The sequence below is a fragment of the Anoplolepis gracilipes genome, chromosome 1, assembly GCF_047496725.1.
Source record: "Anoplolepis gracilipes chromosome 1, ASM4749672v1, whole genome shotgun sequence".
Classification (NCBI taxonomy): Eukaryota; Metazoa; Arthropoda; class Insecta; order Hymenoptera; family Formicidae; genus Anoplolepis; species Anoplolepis gracilipes.
This window is the reverse complement of record NC_132970.1, coordinates 19,237,639-19,256,984: the sequence shown is the minus strand read 5'-3', so window position 1 is coordinate 19,256,984 and position 19,346 is coordinate 19,237,639. Positions and strand designations below refer to the sequence as shown.

Here is a 19,346-nt window from a genome sequence, read left to right as displayed (position 1 = left end):
GGTTCAAAGAAGCGTTAATCGCGGCTGTGTTAGAATCTACGCACTACGTTTTCATCGAACTTTCAACAGAAATTTGTAAACAGAAAATTGTAAACAGATATTAGACAATCGATAATTGTGTTTCTCTCTTGAAAAAAAAGAGAATATTATTAATAATTTTATGAATGGAAGTTCCATGATAACTTTATAAAATTAATTTTTATATTTGTTATTTGATACAATTAAATGTACACTCAAAAAACTATGTCGCTAATGTAAATAGATTTCTAGATGTCTTAATTAAAATTTATTGATATTTTTTGTATCTGTTAGAATATTGTTTGTCACACATAGGATTTATAGCAGCAATATTCTAGCAATACCTCTAGAAAATTTAGATTCCATTACTAAATATTAGTGATCACAAATAAATTGTCCTTAACAATAGGCATTAAAGATAGACATCACAGAAAAATTTTCCGTCTAAATTACACTAATAATACAGATATAAATATTTTTATATTCTGTCTCTGTCATTTAAATTGATTAACTACAAAACATATGCAGTATTTGCTAATCATTTATTTATTTCAGTTAATTTTTTACACCTAGAAAATTTTTGTTGAAGTTGCAAGATCATTTTTTTGAGTGTAATAGTTGTCAAAGATTTCTTTTCAATTGCTAGCTATTTATCTCGTTTTTCTATCTTTTACACATATGTATAATATATGTATAATAATATAACTGTAATCCATATAAAATGGAACACGGCGTATTTAGATTCGTCGATTACTCTAGAAAAGGGCATCTAGAACCCTGGACTGTCATCTCGCGCAGACAATTCTAGCCGAATGTTTCGCAGAATTGCACGCGGATATACGTCCACATCGTGCTGCGCGTTGTCGTTTATCGCCCGTAAATAACACTAACTCCCTGACGTGCAGCGGCGTGCATCGCGCGACACGTCGCCGTCGCCGTCGCGTTGCACCGCGTTCCAGATAAATTTATCAGAGGCTCTCTCTTTCGTATACTTCCACCCTCTCAAAGACATTTCCCATACATTTTTCTCCTACGTATGACATCGTTGCCATGGTACTTGCGCGAGATCGTGTCACGTCAGCCGGGACATATGTTGGAGGAGGCAATCTCGGGAACGGCTCTTCATCTTATCATGATCGTGACTTGAAATCCGTTGAGCGAACAGCGAACGATCCGTTGCACAGGAATATCGATTTATTCTGCATCCTCGCGTGCTAAGCGGTTTGCGTATGCGTGACTTTTGCAATTTAGTTCTTCTTAAATAATGGTCCGCATTTATATATAACATATTTAGCGCCATATATTATAATATAAAGAAATTAGAATCAAGTCAATTATATATTTAAATTATATGTGTTCAGAATATTTTTTATTTTAAAAGAATATTTTATATTTTTTTAGATCTTCGTATATTGGAATATTATTGACTATATCACGTTACTCGAATAATGCAAAGTTACGCATATAAACAAGATTTCGATGAATAACAGTAACGTAAAAATACAGAAATGAACTATATATTAAAGTAATATATTTATAGGTAAAGAACTAGTAGTTTTTTTTAAATTGAAATTGGTTTTTTGATTTTAAAAATTTGCCTTCCAGAAGTACACACGTACATTTCGTTTAAATCCATAAAGATGCTCACGTACTACGTGAGAGTCAAATTTATTAATCCAATCCTCGTTTCCTGCAACGCTATATAATGCTGGTGAGAAAGGATAGTATTAGCATAATATAACCTGTCTTTACATTCCGTGAAATCCTTTTGGGTGTCCGCTACAAAGGAAAACACATACGCATGAATTTAGTCTTCAAAGAAGTATAAAATCCCTCCTTTAATCCGCAAACGTGCTCTCGCGATATAGTAACACATTAGCAGCATTTAGATATGCTTCACAATGCATTCACTTTGTCCAATTCGAGATGATCTACTTATTGCGAGAAAGAATTTGCTTTTAATTCTTGAATTTTACGTATATTTTTCTCAGTATTTATCGGAATATTTTATTACATAATATTTAAAGCGTGAGAAATGTAAAAATGATACAATTAGAAAAAATCCATATATTTCTACATAGAATGTAATATTTCTAGAGTATTATTTTTATTTCAAGATAAATACTCCTTTTTTTCCAAGAAATATTAAATAATTACATACTTACAAAATATACTACATCTAATACAAAATTAATAAATTATAATTAATTTTTTTGGATCGAACGAATACGCGAAGACTCTCTCTCTCTCTCTCTCTCTCTCTCTCTCTCTCTCTCTCTCTCTCTCTCTCTCTCTCTCTCTCTATAAATACATTTAAAATAACTTATGATTTTACGAGCAACTGGTACTTGAACAAGAAACCATCGCGGCGGTTGAGAAATTTAACTTTCAGCTACGACAACCGGCCACGCGCACGCGAACAAAGAACGTAGTTTTACGGCTCGTGTCGACCGGATGGACCCTGTGGTCAACGGCGATATTCGTCTTGGGTGATGCTCCATGCTGGGCCCTAGAAGAGGATACCGCGTTTTTGCGTTCCGGTGCGTTATTCCACTCGTGTGAACATCTTTTGAGAACAATGGTCTAGTCGTTTAGTCGGAAGAGTTTTTCCACTTTGAGTTAGATGCGTATGCATCTATACGATAGATTCTTGGAACAATACTTGTTTGTAGTAGAAAATAACATAAAAGCTTGTTTGTGAGAAACATATAAAATCTAGCGAAATGTAATGGATCCTGGATATAAATATGTTGCTTTCGCAAAGTAGTTTAATGTTGAAAATGCCATGTTATCAGACACCAAAATAGCGCAATTTGTGATTAGATTATGAAAATTTCATTATATTTAATTATATTTGATTAAAAAACAGTTATACACTGAAAAAAAATAAAATATAAAATATAAATTTAAATTATATCGAAATATAAAAATATAAATTAAATTAATTCTAAACAAATGACAACATTTCTCTAATAATTTTTCATTCACTTAATATATCATCTCATGATTATAAATATATTAGTACAAAACAGTCAAGAAAGGACGTGAGAATTTGTTCGACACTTTGGGAAAAAACATTTGTGACGATCGTCGAATCCCTACCGTTCATCAATTATATTCTTAGATTTTCTAGACTAATTAGTTTGTCGGTTCATTAGTCAAAAAATTTGGGCAAAACCTGACATGTGCTCGTTAGCATGAATGAAGATTGAGTTTCTTTTATTCAGAGAAGGAAGTTAAAAAGCTTCCCATTAGAATATCATTAATTGTTATTTGCACCAGATGTTTGACAAGATTAATAGTTGACTAATTTTAAACTTGATAATAAATATATGTTTGTTTTTAAATCCTTTAAGATTATTAATTCGAAATTATTAACAGTGATTTACTCGAAATTGCATTTTTGAGCTGTGTTTCCAAGGAATTCTTCGATCATTCCGACAAAGGTTGGAAGGATTAATCGCATTCAACGTCGCTTGACGAAGTCACGATTCCGAGAGAGCGCCGCAGAAATCGATAGATCTCTGTGGGTGGATCCGTAGAAACGCCCGCGCAATTGCGCTTCATGAAAGACGAGGTTGTGCGCCTCGCATAAGAATATATCAACGCGACTGCGAGGCCACCCGTGGAAACTCGCTTTACATAATCGGTCAGTTACAGAGGGGTAACGCGCGCGATGGCTTCTTTCACAAACCGGACGCATACCTTCATGCGTTTCTTCAAGTAGACGTTGCATGCGTCATGATTGCAGCTCCTTTGATGATCTAGTCGGATCATCAAAGAAGCTTATTTATAATCGCCACACACTTAGATCTTATTCTACCGAATACAGAACGGATGTATGGAATGGAATGTTGTTTACATAACTGACTTCGTCATAACGAATTAATTGCAGGTTATCTCTTTTATTAACGATTCTGCATAGAGTTAATTAAATATTTTCGCAAAAAAAGCGTAATAAAAAATGAAGAGTTTCTAGAAAATCGTGAATAAAAATGGGCAGAAAAATGATGATCATGATTTCTTCAACCAATAATTTATACTGCTGTGATTGGAGAAGTAAAAATTTGAACGTTTCGCTATTTAAAACATTATAAATATTATGTCATTATATAAATCTTAACTTATTGAATTATATTGTAGCCTGTTTCTATTTTAATTTAAAAAAAAGAAAATATATATAAACACTGCGTGTAACACTTTCTATCCCTTCCCTTCCAAGTGGTGGTGGCCCCTTTATTGCATATATCTGCGGTGTGCGTCTTTTCACAGCTATATTGGACCTACAGTTTTTAACGCCGATTCCGAACGGCCTAGATTATAGGGGTCTCATGACAAGATACTCTCGGTGGTTTGTCATTGCCTTCCGAGAGGTGGCGACCGAATAAATTCGAATGAATATATATATATGTATAACAATAAGTATATATATATTTTCGATGTTTCTTACCGGACTTGAACCCGGGTTCTTCGGTACAGAGAGCAGACACACAACTCACTGAGCCACGATCGCACACGTGTACATATGTGTATATGTACATACATACCGGGTGAATCAGTTAAAGTGTTACAAACTCATATTTCGGAAACGAAACATTTTAGAGAAAAATGTTTCTGATAAAAGTTATACGGTTTCAAGCGGGACATACGACATGACGTCATTGGTTTGATGTTGGATAGTCGGAAGATTGCGTCAAGGTCACCTTCAGTTTCTTAAATGGAACCCCCTACTTTTTATTGCATATTCTTGTAACTCGTTTCAAGAGCTTTGCAAAATACTATAATTAAGTATCTTTTTGTTAAGTATTTTTTAAGTTATAAAGCTTGAAAGTGACAGTACCGCCGGCATTAGGATTACCCAAAGTGTACCGCGTGGAAGTTGCACGGTCGGATTTACACTTCTTTGTGTGTGCACATAGACAAAGAAATATTAGGCGACACCGGAAATTTTTGGTCAGCCTGTAAACTGACCTCCCAAGAAGAAGGATTGTCGTAAAGACTGAGGACTGACCTTTCTTCCTGTTTGCCTCTCAATTCTCTTTCAATCCGATGAAGCAGTTAATCTCGACTCATCTGACCAACCTAACTTATCTACTATTTCCGGGGTTCTTAAGTTACGTGACCAAAATCTTGGTGGTCCAGTTTACATGGCTTCATCGAAGACGCGGTTCTTCTACTCGTTCCCATCGAATAAATCGTTGGCTCGCACAGGAAGAACCGGGATTAATGTAGCCTCTCGAAAAGACTCCCCTTCAACCGTGTCAAAACATCATGATGACTTTTACCTCGCTCCCACTGATCGGACGTTTAGGATATCGCGCTAAGTGCTTCCGTCGTTACGTTCGATGAAGAGTAACAATGGTAAACAACTACGTCATCCATAGTACGTCTTGTCACTTAGACTCAAACCTTCAAGTTACATCTTCTTTTTTTATTCTTGAATAGGGTAAAAGAATCTAGATATAAATTAAATGTAAACTTTTTTCGGATTATTTGCTATATATAGTATATAATTTTTGTTTTTTCTTTTAAATAGCGCATATTATCAAATTCTTAACTCTTTTTTTTTTAAGTAACTGTAATTAATTCTTTCTTTACTAGAGGGGTTCAATGATATTCACACTTTATCTGTATTGATAAATAATCAAATGTAAAATGTAAATTAAAATTAAGTTTTTTTAAAAATTTTTTTTTAAATTTACTAAAAATAACTTAAATTATTGTCAGAAAGCTTTTATAAAGTGTATACATAGTATTAAATTTAGAAAGAAAAGATATTTTTATGCTAATTTGTGTTTGCGGTTGTTTGTTTCTCTAGCTATTATAATAACCTTTTAACCGCAAAACACGTGTGTTATTGCGGCATACACATTATTTAAAATGTATGGAAAAATAAATTTAAAAAAATATAGTTTAATTTTTATAGTAATATATATATATATATATATATATATATGTGTGTGTGTGTGTGTGTGTGTGTGTGTGTGTGTGTGTGTGTGTGTGTGTGTGTGTGTGTGTGTGTGTGTGTGTGTGTGTGTGTGTGTGTGTGTGTGTATAATATTTTAACTTATAAAATAAATACTTTTTAGTGATATATAATATTCAAATGTCACGTAGGTATAAATATTTTGCATTATTTTTGTTTGTCAAAATAGCTGCTCTTACTTTATCTTATTCTTTTTATTTCATTAATTATTTTTTATATTTTATATATCTTTTATATTTCATTCTTTTTAATTTTATAATAATTGTTTGAATTATTACATTATGTTTGGCATATTTTATTTATTTGCTTATTGTCATAGAATCTAAAAGTTTTGTACCCTTCAATGCCTTTATTTTATTTTCTTCTTTTTTATTCCTTTTTGCGCAATGATACATGTACAAATTCTTTCCTTTTCTCTAAACAGTAGTAACAATTTACTCGTCGCGAAAGACAATGGTCTTTACTAAACGTTGATATATTTTTCCTTTTGCTTGACACTTGTTAACGACCATGCGAGTCCAGCGCGAGGTCTCAGATCCAATGATGTATGCCGTGGTACTAAATTGTATTCGTGCATGCAAAGTACCCGCTGTCTGTAGAGTCGCTACAGGAAATGCTATTTGTACCTGATTCAATTTATAGCGTGCATTGTTATGCAGAAAGTTTCGTGCGTTTTTTGTGCAAGACGATTTACAATGTTCCACGTAAAAGAACCTTTCGAACTCAATGTCAGTTAACTTCATCAACGAATATTGTAAATTATATCACAATGCTTCGAAATTTTCCTTATAAATTTAATATTAAAATATCTCAAAGAATTCTATACTTATATTTGCAGAAATATTATTCTCGTGTGTAATTCCTGGCAATAATAGTAATCGGCGCCTGAACGACAATATAATGCGTGTAGAATTCAACTAGGCGTTAATTTTAGACAGCCCGGTGCAACGACCGCATTACGTAAACGGCGGAAACGTGCCAAAATCATGCGTGGTTCTCGAAATCGGTCAGTGACATCATGTCTTCTATTGAACGGTAATCTGAACTATTTCCGATTTATTTTGCGACGGAATATTTTGTACAAGCACGCACAAACAATTATATGTATTTTCTTTCATGTATACTGCGAATCCATCGTAACTCTTTAAAGAAGGTATAGAAGGTATAGAAATGCCATTTTAATCAACGAGACTTTGTAGATGAGCTTGTTTGGAATTCACGGTGAACGGCTTTACGCGATCGTTCCGCACACACATACACACACACACACACACACACACACACACATACACTACATGACGTACACACGCATTGCTTTGAAGAACGCCGCTATGCGTACGACAACGTTGTGCTCATAGTTCTTGCCTCTTACATGCGGAAGTCGAATTTTCTGATTGCTGATTAAAGCTAATTTATAGACTTATGTCGGAACGATTGGTCGTTGCGGTCTTTGCGGTGGGCGATTTTTTCAAGCGATGATTAAACGTGTTTAATCAAAAGTATATGTGATTTTCTTTAAATATAAACACGTGTATCTAAAATAATTTAAAAAAAAAACTGATGTTTTCTTAAAAGTTATATAACATAAATATCTAACTTGTCAAAGAAATACCTCGCATAAGTCGATAAAGAAAAACTTTCTTATCGAAATGAGAATTATTCGAAAAATTAGATATTATATAAACTTTATTATTTGAAATTGTCGATAGCGCGAATACTGAAAGTCTATAATTATTCCGCTTATATTTACAAAGTAATAGATATGATATCATATTTAATTTAATAATATCTTGGAGCCGCGGTGAAATGACTTTTTGCGGCGCACCTTTTGCATTATTTCAGAATCTAGTATTATCTCGATCTTGCCGTGATAATCGCGCTTACAATACAGGTTGAGTGCAGACACAGGGTTGTAATTTATTTAATTAAAGTCTATTCCGGCATTATTACGTCGCAATCGATTGGTGCAAAGGCGATATCGACACGAGCAAATTGATGCGTTTGTTAAAAACGGTGTTTCTCGCGCACGCGGCAGAATATTTGCGATTATATCGTCGAAATTGACTCGACAGTTTTCTCACTCGGAGAAAATGAGTCGTTCTTCGTAATTTCCACGCGCCATGCTGACAAATTATCCGAAGTCAAGAGGAGCGTATTAAAGTTCGTAGCACTTTCTAACTCGAGTGCATATCCTCACTCGACCTTTCAAGGGACTATTATTATAACAGTATCGCAAAAAGTATAATTTATAGCGACAAATTAATTTCATATTAACAAGCAAAATGTCACGATTGTAAATCTTCGGCAGATACATATACTTGTTACGCATTATACAAATACCTAGTACATATGCAAAACGCCATGCTTCGTTTCATGGTGAGAAATTATTATGCATCCTTTCCGCTGCATATCGCGAAATGTCATCGTCATTCGAGAGAATTTACGTTTCATGCATGCATAATAAAGTGCACTCTTGCAATATTATAATAAATTGATATAAACTGTCATACCGAATTAAAAATAATTGTTAAGTACATCAGACAATTTTTTATTTATAAATAAAATAGTATATATGTATTTATCTGTAAATATTTGATCACAGACACAATTATGAAATATATTTCAAGACTATGATTTAATCTGTAAATTCTATGACTTCTACTTCAATAGATCGTTAAATGCATTATCAACCAAACCTATTTTCCGCGAATAATACGGCATGTACGTAATGTGACTCTATAATTCACACTATAATTTACGCCATTTCCGTGCAGAAAAAATCGGTTCCACAATCGAGGATAATTAATCTCACATGGCTGTATAGCGTCCTTTGCCGTACGTGTCATTGGCAGACGTGTGCTTTGCCAGTTAGAACGTAATCGACGCGCCTGGCGATAACGAACGAGTGCCGCGCGTTGAAGAGAAGTCGTGTCTAAAAGGTGGCTGTTTGTTGACACAGACGCACCCATATCTTAAAAAGGGTGCGTGAGAATATCGGTCGACCTGCTATTTGAACAGCTCTCCCCGATGGAGGAACGTTAAAATGATTAAGGGTTGTTTTTCAAAGCCGCGCCGAATGTTACATAGTATCACAGTTACGAGTGTTGTGACTGACAACTTCCCTTCAGGCTGTAAATACACGACGCGTAATGTCATCATGGGTGGCAGTGAAAATCACTGTTACATGTTCTCGCGTATCGTGAATTATTGTCATCAAGAAATAAATAATTATTTTATTTTTGAAATGACAATCGTAATATTGAAGTAAGATTATAATTATAAGTTAGATATTAAAGTTGCTAGTATTTAATTATAAACGATGGGTTAATTAAAACGACCTGACTAGTCAGTATGAGTTTTTAAATGAAACGTTTCGTTTAAAAACTCATTGTACGTTTAAATAAAACGTAGTTTCGTTTAAAAACTCATGCTGACATGACGTGTCTCGTTGTTTGTGTTCATCTCAAATTTAATAACCATTGATTTTAACTAAGTGACATATTTAATTATTCCATCATTAAGTTCTACCTTTAAACATGTCCCATTGGATTCTTTCTTCTCTTTCTTAATTTACGTTTACACTTGAAAAGGACCACAATCATATGGTCGAAACGTCGTGTGAATAAATTGAATAATTTTGGCTAGTCAGGTCGTTTTAATTAACCCATCGTTTATAATTAAATACTAGCAACTTTAATATCTAACTTATAATTATAATCTTACTTCAATATTACGATTGTTATTTCAAAAATAAAATAATTATTTTAACTCTAAGAAAATTATAATCTTCGATTTGAACGTGTGTTATTTTCTATCTAACATTTTTTCCTCTCCATTCAAGAAAATTATTCTTAAATAACAAGAATATATTTTTCTTGCTTGAACTATATAAAATGTCTTCATCCGAGCAAATTTTCTTTGTTTAACGCAAAATGAGATTTATATTTTGAAACTAAAGATATTGTCAAAATAAGAATATCCTTTTTTTTTCTTGTGTATAAAATGTGATTCTTCTATCTCAATTACCAATCGATGACGTGTAAGTTGGAGAATAATCGCGCGGAGATATTACGACGATTACACGAAGCAATATTTGTAAAACGTGTCTAGAGCAGCCGAAGGGCTAGAAATGATTTGCTGATCCGAACAAAACGATTGAGTATTTGTTGCGTGACTACGCCCGCTAACAATAGACCGATCGAGTTCGATACGTCGAACACCTCTCTCGGCTGCTATAACGAGCTCGCCGACAAAGTGCTAGCGAATGCCTCGCACAATAAATGCGGGAGAGCAACAAGATCGCGGCAGATGTAAGTATCAGCTGCGTCGCCAGGGGCGGTCATAAACTAACACTTTATCCTGTAGTAAGACATTTCTAGAAACTATGTATATTGTATCCGTATAATTTCGATCGCAAATATGCAATTTAAATGTCTTTTGTTCGCTCTGTAAATTGCGTAGATAAAGTACATTATTAAATTTCTACTCGATATTATATATGTAACATAGTTTTAGATTACCAGATCCTTAAATTGAATTGAAAATTTATAAAGAGAAGCATAAATTTACTTTACATCGTGATATATTGGAAACCATATTTCAACCTCCAGCTTCGACGAGGAACTGCCATATTTCCCATGGCTTCATGTATTTCCGCACATCGTATATTTCCATTTTCCACGAGATAACATATGAACCAGCATCTATATCTGAAACGGGCGGGGATCGATATTCCCCGCGAGCGCGATTTACTCTTCCGTTTTACAAGTCAATTCAGGATCGTTCGTGGTGCATTAAATCCGCCCCTGCGCCGCGTTCTTCCCGGTAGCCATCATTTCACACGGCTCGCTTCGTGAATCCCAACGCGCCGTTACGATCGGGACGCGGTGGCGAGCTGCAAGCTGCACTTAAGCTCGAGATAAGAGATCCGCCTGTCGGATGGTTTTGCCGTTAAATCGGCAGAAAGGGCACGCTGCAAGACACGGCAACCGCAACTGACCATCTCGTAACTTACACCGTCCGTTGTAGCCAAGACCTCGAGGCATTTTTCGTAATAACGTGTCTAGATCTCGACCAATATGATGCCGATCGTGGATTTGATCCCAGACAAAAAGAGACAAGATAATATTTCCGTTTTTACAATCGGGATTTGTAAAAATAACGTAAAAATTCAATAAAATAGATTTAAGGATGTTTTGGCTACAGAAGCAAAAAGTTATCAAAATTTAAAAAACATTCCTTACATTTATATGTTGCTTTTGTTATTATTTATACATTTGGAAAATTAAATAAATGGATCTGGATTATAAAAAGAATTAAAGAATCAAGAAATAAAATTAATGTAAAAATTAAAAAATATCAAAAATTTTTAATGATTACTACATTGTGAAAGAAACTGTAAAAAAACGAAAAAATAAAAAACCTACATGTATATATCCATATATTCACATAGTATAAAATAATAAATTATCATATTTTGCTACAATTTTTAATAAATAAAAAACTTTTAACGAGTAAGTGAATTCAAATCGTTTTTGACAAATGTTTACAATTTTATTAATATATGTGAAAATTTTTATTTTGCTAGCAACGTTTTTTCCTTGTCAAATTTGTCGCTAAAAAATGTTACTTTTCATATAAATCAAGACTAACTTTAAATTTAATTAATTTCCAAATCGTTAAAAGAATTGCTCAAGTTTTGCACCGATACTCATACAGAAGAAATAATAAAACAGTCGAAAGTTTAATCTTTTTGTCAATGTTTTGACATATGTCCAAATATATCCTTAAATTTTAAAGAAACATCTTAAAGATTTAAGATGTATATTTTAAATAACTTTACAAAATTTTTTAAATATTTACGTTTTGCATTAATTATTTTTGATGTCGGTGTTGAAATAATATATATAATTAGAGTGTAATATTTATAAATTAAAAATAACATACATCAATTTTCTTCCCACGTAAAGGGCTAGCTACTGTTTAAAATTTTGTTGGAATAGCACGAACTAAGGGTTATTAAATAGCACGCATGTTACATGCGATTCTAGCTCCTCACAAGCTGTTGTTTTCCATCGTTTTGTTACGACTAACTATCGCAGCGACTAAAATCCGCGGATCTTGACAGGAGATGGATATCGTATTTTCTATAATACATGGGTCGATTATACGGCTGAATTTTGCATCGCGCGTATGCACGAGCTGCCTTTTGCATAGGTTATCGCGGAAGACCCAGGATCCGGCACGAGATGTAAACTTTTCGACATGGGGAATATTTCGAAACCGTGAATACTCTCTCGAAACTGGAAAACAACAATATGGATAATAATATTCTGTAATAACTCTTTATCATATATTTATATTTTCTCTCTTTCTAATTTAAAATTATTAACCTAAATATGATTGGAATAATCTTTAAGTTTAATAATTGTAATTTATATCGCATTTTTCATATTCATGAGCACATATCACATATCAGCAGCATATATATATATATATATATATATATATATATATATATATATATATGTATAGTCTGAATAAGATATTATTACATAGCTACATCGTGGAGATAACACTTTACCGGTCCATTGTCCGGCCCTAAGACCCTGAATAAATTCAACCGCGAAATCCTTGAAGGCTTCGGAAGTTTCCCGCCCACCCCTTTAGAATAAACAGTTCGTCGCAACGTAAACACGTCTGGCCGGCGCCGATGAATGAACCGGTCGGCAGGATTTCTGCTTTGAAATTCGTCCTGGCCGCGCGCCAGATAACTCATGCATATTCACGTAACTCGAGCGAGCAGCGAGGATGGATGGCAGAAAGAAGAGATAACTAGAAAGGGTAGGAATAGGAAAGAGAGAAGAAAAGAGAAATAAAAAGAGGACCGCATCGATGATCAAGATCGGACGCGGCAGAGAAGCCGCGTATGAAGCCGAGAGACCCGGCACCCGTGATTTCAATTTCAAATGCAAGTCCGTGAATCGCGCGCTCGAAGGTAGACGGGGGTGGAACGAAAGTTTCAGCCATTGTGCTCGTACGTACATATGCGTATTTCTATAGATATCGTCCTCCGAGTATCCTCGAGAGTTCTCTCAGCCGACTCCTTCGCGATGCTGCGAGTCTAGTTCGCCGTGAAAATGCAATGTGATGCAGACGCGATAACGGCGAATTTTCCGTGGAGATAAAGGTGATAAATTTTGGAACAGATCGCGAAGAAAATTGCGTTGCGTTTCAATTCGTAAAGGTTACGATTTTGGAAGTGTTATTTTAAACGTGAGTCGGATTTTAAAAATCTTATTGCGATATATTAATCGCGCAAATTTTATGTGTAGCCGTGTTTTATTTAAATTCATCACGTTTTTCAAAATTTATCTTAAGCTAGTTTTAAAATAAATGAAAAAAATTGACATGATATATATATTTTTTACAATATAGAGAGAATTGATTAATTCTTCTAAAATAAAACTTATCGTGCTTTATTTAAAGCTGGATAAACATACTAAAAGTACCTCCGGCGAGTTTCCAAACGACATTTGGCTTGTTATTTCCTCACTTTAAAAAATATTTCCTCAAAATTTCAATTCTCCTACTCTATTGTTTTTTCAAGTTATCAAGAAGAAACGTGAGTTTCACAGTTTTTATTTTCTTTCCTACCGCAAATATTTTAGATGGTGCCACATTTTTTTTCTGAATATTTATCAACAAAGAGTACAAAAAAATTTGTATTAATATCAAATAAAAACCCGGTTAAAAAAAAAATAAATATACGTTTCATGACGCTTCGAAAAATTTCAATAAATATCAGTACAAAATTATAAGAAGAAAGTGACGTTTTTGTTGTAATGGAAATTCATGAACATAAATTTAGCAACATATCGATTCTTTCTTTGATCATCCAGTCATACGTCAGACAATGACAACGTTCCGCTGCGCAGATGAGCTTCAATTAAACAAGTTAAATTCTTACTCGTATTGGACACGGTAATTCGCCGTAAACGATTATGAGATAAGTCGCGCCAATTTCGGTAGCAACGTAATGGAATCTTTTAAATCACCGGTTCGTCGTCGTCGAATCGATACATATATACTCACACTATCACCTTTTTCTGCCAATCAGCGCTCTTTAAATTGCAAATTAATGCAGAGATGGAGCCGCCGTCGAAAAACTGGTACGCGTGAATTTCATTCGAGCTTACTGGCATTTATCAAAGTACTGTAACCGATTTACAGACAGGTTTTCGTTTACTTTATAATTGGATAATAGCTTTGTAACCATAATTGCTTAAATCGACAAGACGAAAATTGTCTACCATAAAAATTAGTTGCATCAATAAGATATTTTTTTATTAGTAATATGTGTGTGTGTGTGTGTGTGGACATTAAGTGTATTACCAATTTAATATATATGAATATATTATACATATATTATTATAATATTTAATATACAAATATTGATGATAAAATTATAAAGCTACACTATTAGTATATATGCTATATTTAATATAATAAAGAGAAATATATCCAATTTATTTAACTACCAACACTATTTTATTTATAATAATTTACACTGTTTTGAAAAGACTGGATAAAAAATATGCTATGGAAGAGACATATATATAAGTGAATATCAAAATAAGTTTTATTTTTAGCCCTATTTTTCTATGATAATAGAATCAGTCAATTATCCTTAAGAACAATGCATCATTTTATCATTCGCTTGACTTGGAGCAACATATTTTCGTTTATAAATAATTGTAAATTACATTTAACTAAGAAAACATTATCTTACATAGCTAGGTTCCAGAACGAAGATCTGGCTGTTTGTAGTTTTCTGCGCGTCTTGGCGTCGCCGTCTGATCCTGGCGGCCACAAATGGCATAAACAAACTTGGATCATGTTCAATAACGCTTCTACGTTGAATAAGCTGTACTATTAAGCTCGCCGTGTATCCAACCACTAAAGTAATTATCAGTCCCATAGGATTATACCATAAATAGGAAATACGGTAGAGATAGAAGTACGACGATGTGTCTGGTGCTACAGTACTGCAAAAAAAAAAAAAAAATAGAAACATCTGTATCAATTGTACTTAAATTATGCTTGCGAAAAATGAATTTGCGTTAGTATGTACTATTATCGTGAGATTATTTCAGTTAAATGAGACTGTTCGTTTTTACGTCTTTTCGCGGACAGCTTCTCAATTTCTTGCATCGTTGAAAATAGAGCGGTCGATTTACGCGAGTTTTCGCCGACAAAGAGAAAGCAATAGTATATCTAATCCCGCTAATAACGTGGCGAGGATTCCACGAGAATCCAACTGTAATTTCAGTTTATTAACGGTGCAATTAGCGTTATTTACCGCCGTGGGAATGTCGAATAGCAAGCTTATCGTCTATGAGAAAGCGCTGAGCGTGAAAGAAATCGGGGACTGACGCTTAGCTCGTAGCTAATTATGGCGGTTCGAAATATCCCCACGTCCACAACAACATCAATGATTGGGGAATTTTGAACAGCGGTGATAAAACAATTTACAGAGAGTCGATAATTCATATTTTTAATTATTGTGCGATTCATGCCATATATACTGTCAAGTTTTTCTTTCTCTCCTATCTGTTTTTCTCAGTTAAGGTAAATGTATATTCATTCAATTTACAAGGAGGAAGATAAATGACTGATAAATACATGCATTATTTTATGCATTTATCCGATGCACATACAATTAAATGTATAATAAGATAAATAAATATTAAAAACGTATTTAGAAATTTAAATCTTAGATCTTTCATGTGTGAAACAACTAATGTGATATTTTAACAATATTAAATTTGAAGATTTATGTATTTTTAATTTATATATTTGATTTATTATATATATGTAGATTATTTAAAAAATACATCATTTTATGGCATGTTTCTAACATTATAAAATAGGATAATTTAATGATTAATTATTAATTTAATTATAATTATTTATAATTAAATTATTTTTAAAACTTGAGAAATATTAATTGAACGTTGCGTGCATAATTTTACGATGTGTTTTGAAAATATCGTACCTATTGAACTTCATCTGCTCAGCTAGCATCAGCGCTGAAGTATTCGCGCAACCTTCGACCGATATTGATAGCTCCGGGACAGGTGGTTTCGGTTGCCCGAAAGCGGCCCACAAACAAACAATCAACGCTGTAATCATGCCAATGATGGTTCCTATCTCGTTAGCACTCTCACACAGCATTCCGAGAGTGAAGATACCCAGAATGGGCCCGCCAATAGCTCCGTGGATGCTAAAGGCGACTGCGACCAGCCTGCCCATCGTCTTTGCCAACAATGCTAAGAACAAGCAAATAATACCGTTTACAATAGTAAGAGCTTTGGCTGTGAATGTGGCTTTCTTATCAGAAAATTCCACTCCGAACTTTCGATGCAGTGGCTTAACGTAATCCTCAAGCGCCACCGCTGCCAACGAGTTCATCATAGCAGAAATTGTGCTCAAGCTAGCGCTGAAAATGCCGGAAACAATAAGCCCGACCAATCCAGGTGACAATCTCTCCGCGGTGTAAAACGGCACTAATTTGTCGTAGGTGCTGATCTTTCCGGAAGCCACAGGATCGCACTCTCTGTAGATTGCGTATAACGACAATCCGGTGAAACATGTTAAGAAACCTACCAGTGCGATGAAAGGACCACACAGCAGCAGGGCATTCGTAGCCACCTTTACGTTTCTACAGAAATGAGAAATAATCATCGTGAAATATGCTGAATACTCTTGCGCATAATTGAAATTCTTTAGAGTAAAAGAGAGAATAGTACATATATAATACGTTTATATTACAAAGATATTAAATGTAGACGTACTTAACAGTCATTAAACGTTGAACTTGCACTTGATTTACTGCAAGAAAGGACAGACCTATCGATCCTCCTCCGATCAAAAGAGTCCACCACGTGTACTGTACAGTTGGATCCAAACTTATGCTAAAAAAGAAGAGAAAGATCTTATTAATATTTTTATTAATTTTATTATTTAGAGATGAATTTGTATCACGTGAATAAATGCACTTTCAAATAATATATTATTCTCAGAACAATAGTTTTTTTTTATATTATCGATTATCTTACCTAGAGAAATCAAGACGGTTTCCTTCCAGAGCAATACGCCAAATACCCCCGATTCCTCCGTCGATCTCCAATGCAACAATTATAATGATAGTGCTGAGAGCGACGATCATGAGCAAGCCCTGGAAGATATCGGTGACCAGTACCGCTTTGATACCACCTATAGTGGAATAGAAGGTACAAATTGTGCCGAGTATGCAGATGCTCATAATACTGGATAATCCTGTGGTGGCCTCGAGAGCTAACGAAGGAGCATACAGCAGTACACCGGTCAGTAACATCGTTTCGGTAAAGTTAGCCGCGCTCACCAGTAATCGCACATACAATCCAAATCGTTTCTCCAAGTACTAAAAGAAAAAAAAAACAGAAATTTGAAAAGTAACTAAGTATCTTGTTTTTTTTAAATATAAATAGAGGTACAAAGATTCCTTGTGTTTGAATAATTTTCTCAATAACTATTTAGAAAACAAGAAACCATTTTGACTCAGATATTTAAAAAAATTTTCGATTAATTCGTATTTGTAAATTAATTTTACATTTCCTGTTTTGCTGTATCACGAAATTGGATAAATTTTATAATATATATTTGATTATAACATATATATATATATATATATATATATACATATATGTTTGCGGGAGATATGACGCAATATAACTGGTCTGTTCTTCTTCGAAGAACAGCGTCGAAATTATTTCGAGGAATTATTTGACAACCTTACCTCGTAGATGCTTACGACCTTCACCTCAAAGAAAACTGGTAGATGGCAGGAGGTTATGATCGGCACAACCAAAATAGTAGTGAAATACATTACTACGATTATCATGCCACGGATGTAAGTTTCCCCGCTCATTCCGAGCATGCTAATTGCCGATATATGAGAGGCCATCATGGCGATCGAAAGAGGAAAGACACCTAATGAATTGTTCGCAGAAAAATATTCCTGTAAAGAATAATTGTGCGATTAAGTTTTACATGTAAGGAGATTTTTTGTTTCTAATACACAGCATTTTTACAAAATTTTTACAATGAGTAAAATTAATCGACATTTGGGAATATTTTATTTCTAAGAGAAGATCTTCGAAACATTGTACAGTGACTCATTCACATTAACAAGAAACTGAAACATGATCTAAATTGAATATTTAGTATATCAATTATATTTATTTACACTTTTAAATAAAACATTATTTAAATAAATCTTTGATAAAATTATGAAAGACGTTTTTTGCTTATCTTAAGGAAACAATTGACAGAGTTATGCTGATGACACTTTTTTAAATAAAAGTTCTCAACAAATTATCATGTAAAAATTATAATATAATGTGAATTAATCCGTCGAGGATTTTGAAAAAAATTTTGACCACAACTTAATTTATTAATAGTCACAATAACCTATAATTTACACAAATGATAGTACATATTTAACGCAAAACAAGAGAGCTCGATTGCATAACACGTTGATACATCATCACATTTAATACCTTGAATTGATTTGTTCGCATAAAAATTTATTTTTTATAAACTGACCGCTGCCGTACGTTGTCGACCACCGCTGAATCGATAGTAGATCCCTATGCCGATGGAAATTAACATAATCCCGCTAATCACGAGATAATCCTGCCATTGCAGTAAGTGAGTCTCGCTCTCGATAAATGTTGTCTATAAATCAATTTTCCTTCATTATAATTTATTAAAAAATTGGTAGCCGAAATTTTCAAATGATTTATTATTAAAATATATCTAGCTAAAGTATAACATCATAAAAAAAAATATGTAACGATATATATAATTTTTTAAATATTTAAGAGTTCATAAGAAAATAATACAATAAATTTTTACAAGATTATTTACATAACTCAAATTATTGTTTACGTCTAGTACTTACGTCCATCTTGTGAAATTTACACTCACACTATTATTAAATTTTGACACAAATTGTTATTAAGATAACAAAATTTAGATAATTTTTGTACACTTTTGAAAACACAAGCACGAAGATATAAATCTTTACGAGTATGCGACAAATTCCTACTAACGAATGTGTCCGTTTCCATCGACATGCAAAACACAGGAAAAGAAACGATACGTTACATAAAGAATTGCTCGGCATCTTTAGCGTTAAAGCACGCGAACTATGGAATTTTCATCGGTAAATTAGATGTAGTAGCGTGCTGTTTAATACTAATTGTTAGTTAAAAGAAAAATTTTTCTGCGCAAATAT

General features: G+C 33.6%; 2 protein-coding genes across 6 annotated transcripts in view; one reads left to right on the top strand and one right to left on the bottom strand.

Annotated features, from left to right (window-relative positions):
- Positions 1–19,346, top strand: part of By (focal adhesion protein tensin) — a 173,276-nt gene that overhangs the window by 15,876 nt on the left and 138,054 nt on the right. The gene's annotated exons all lie outside the window — the stretch shown is intronic.
- Positions 14,546–19,254, bottom strand: LOC140665551 (putative sodium-dependent multivitamin transporter). Its single transcript, XM_072891796.1, has 7 exons — positions 19,011–19,254; positions 18,653–18,784; positions 17,844–18,065; positions 17,125–17,468; positions 16,861–16,980; positions 16,062–16,727; positions 14,546–15,051 (listed from the first exon to the last, which is right to left on the bottom strand). Exons 1-7 carry the CDS (start codon positions 19,014–19,016, stop codon positions 14,787–14,789), a joined length of 1,755 nt encoding a protein of 584 aa, XP_072747897.1. The 5' UTR covers positions 19,017–19,254; the 3' UTR covers positions 14,546–14,786.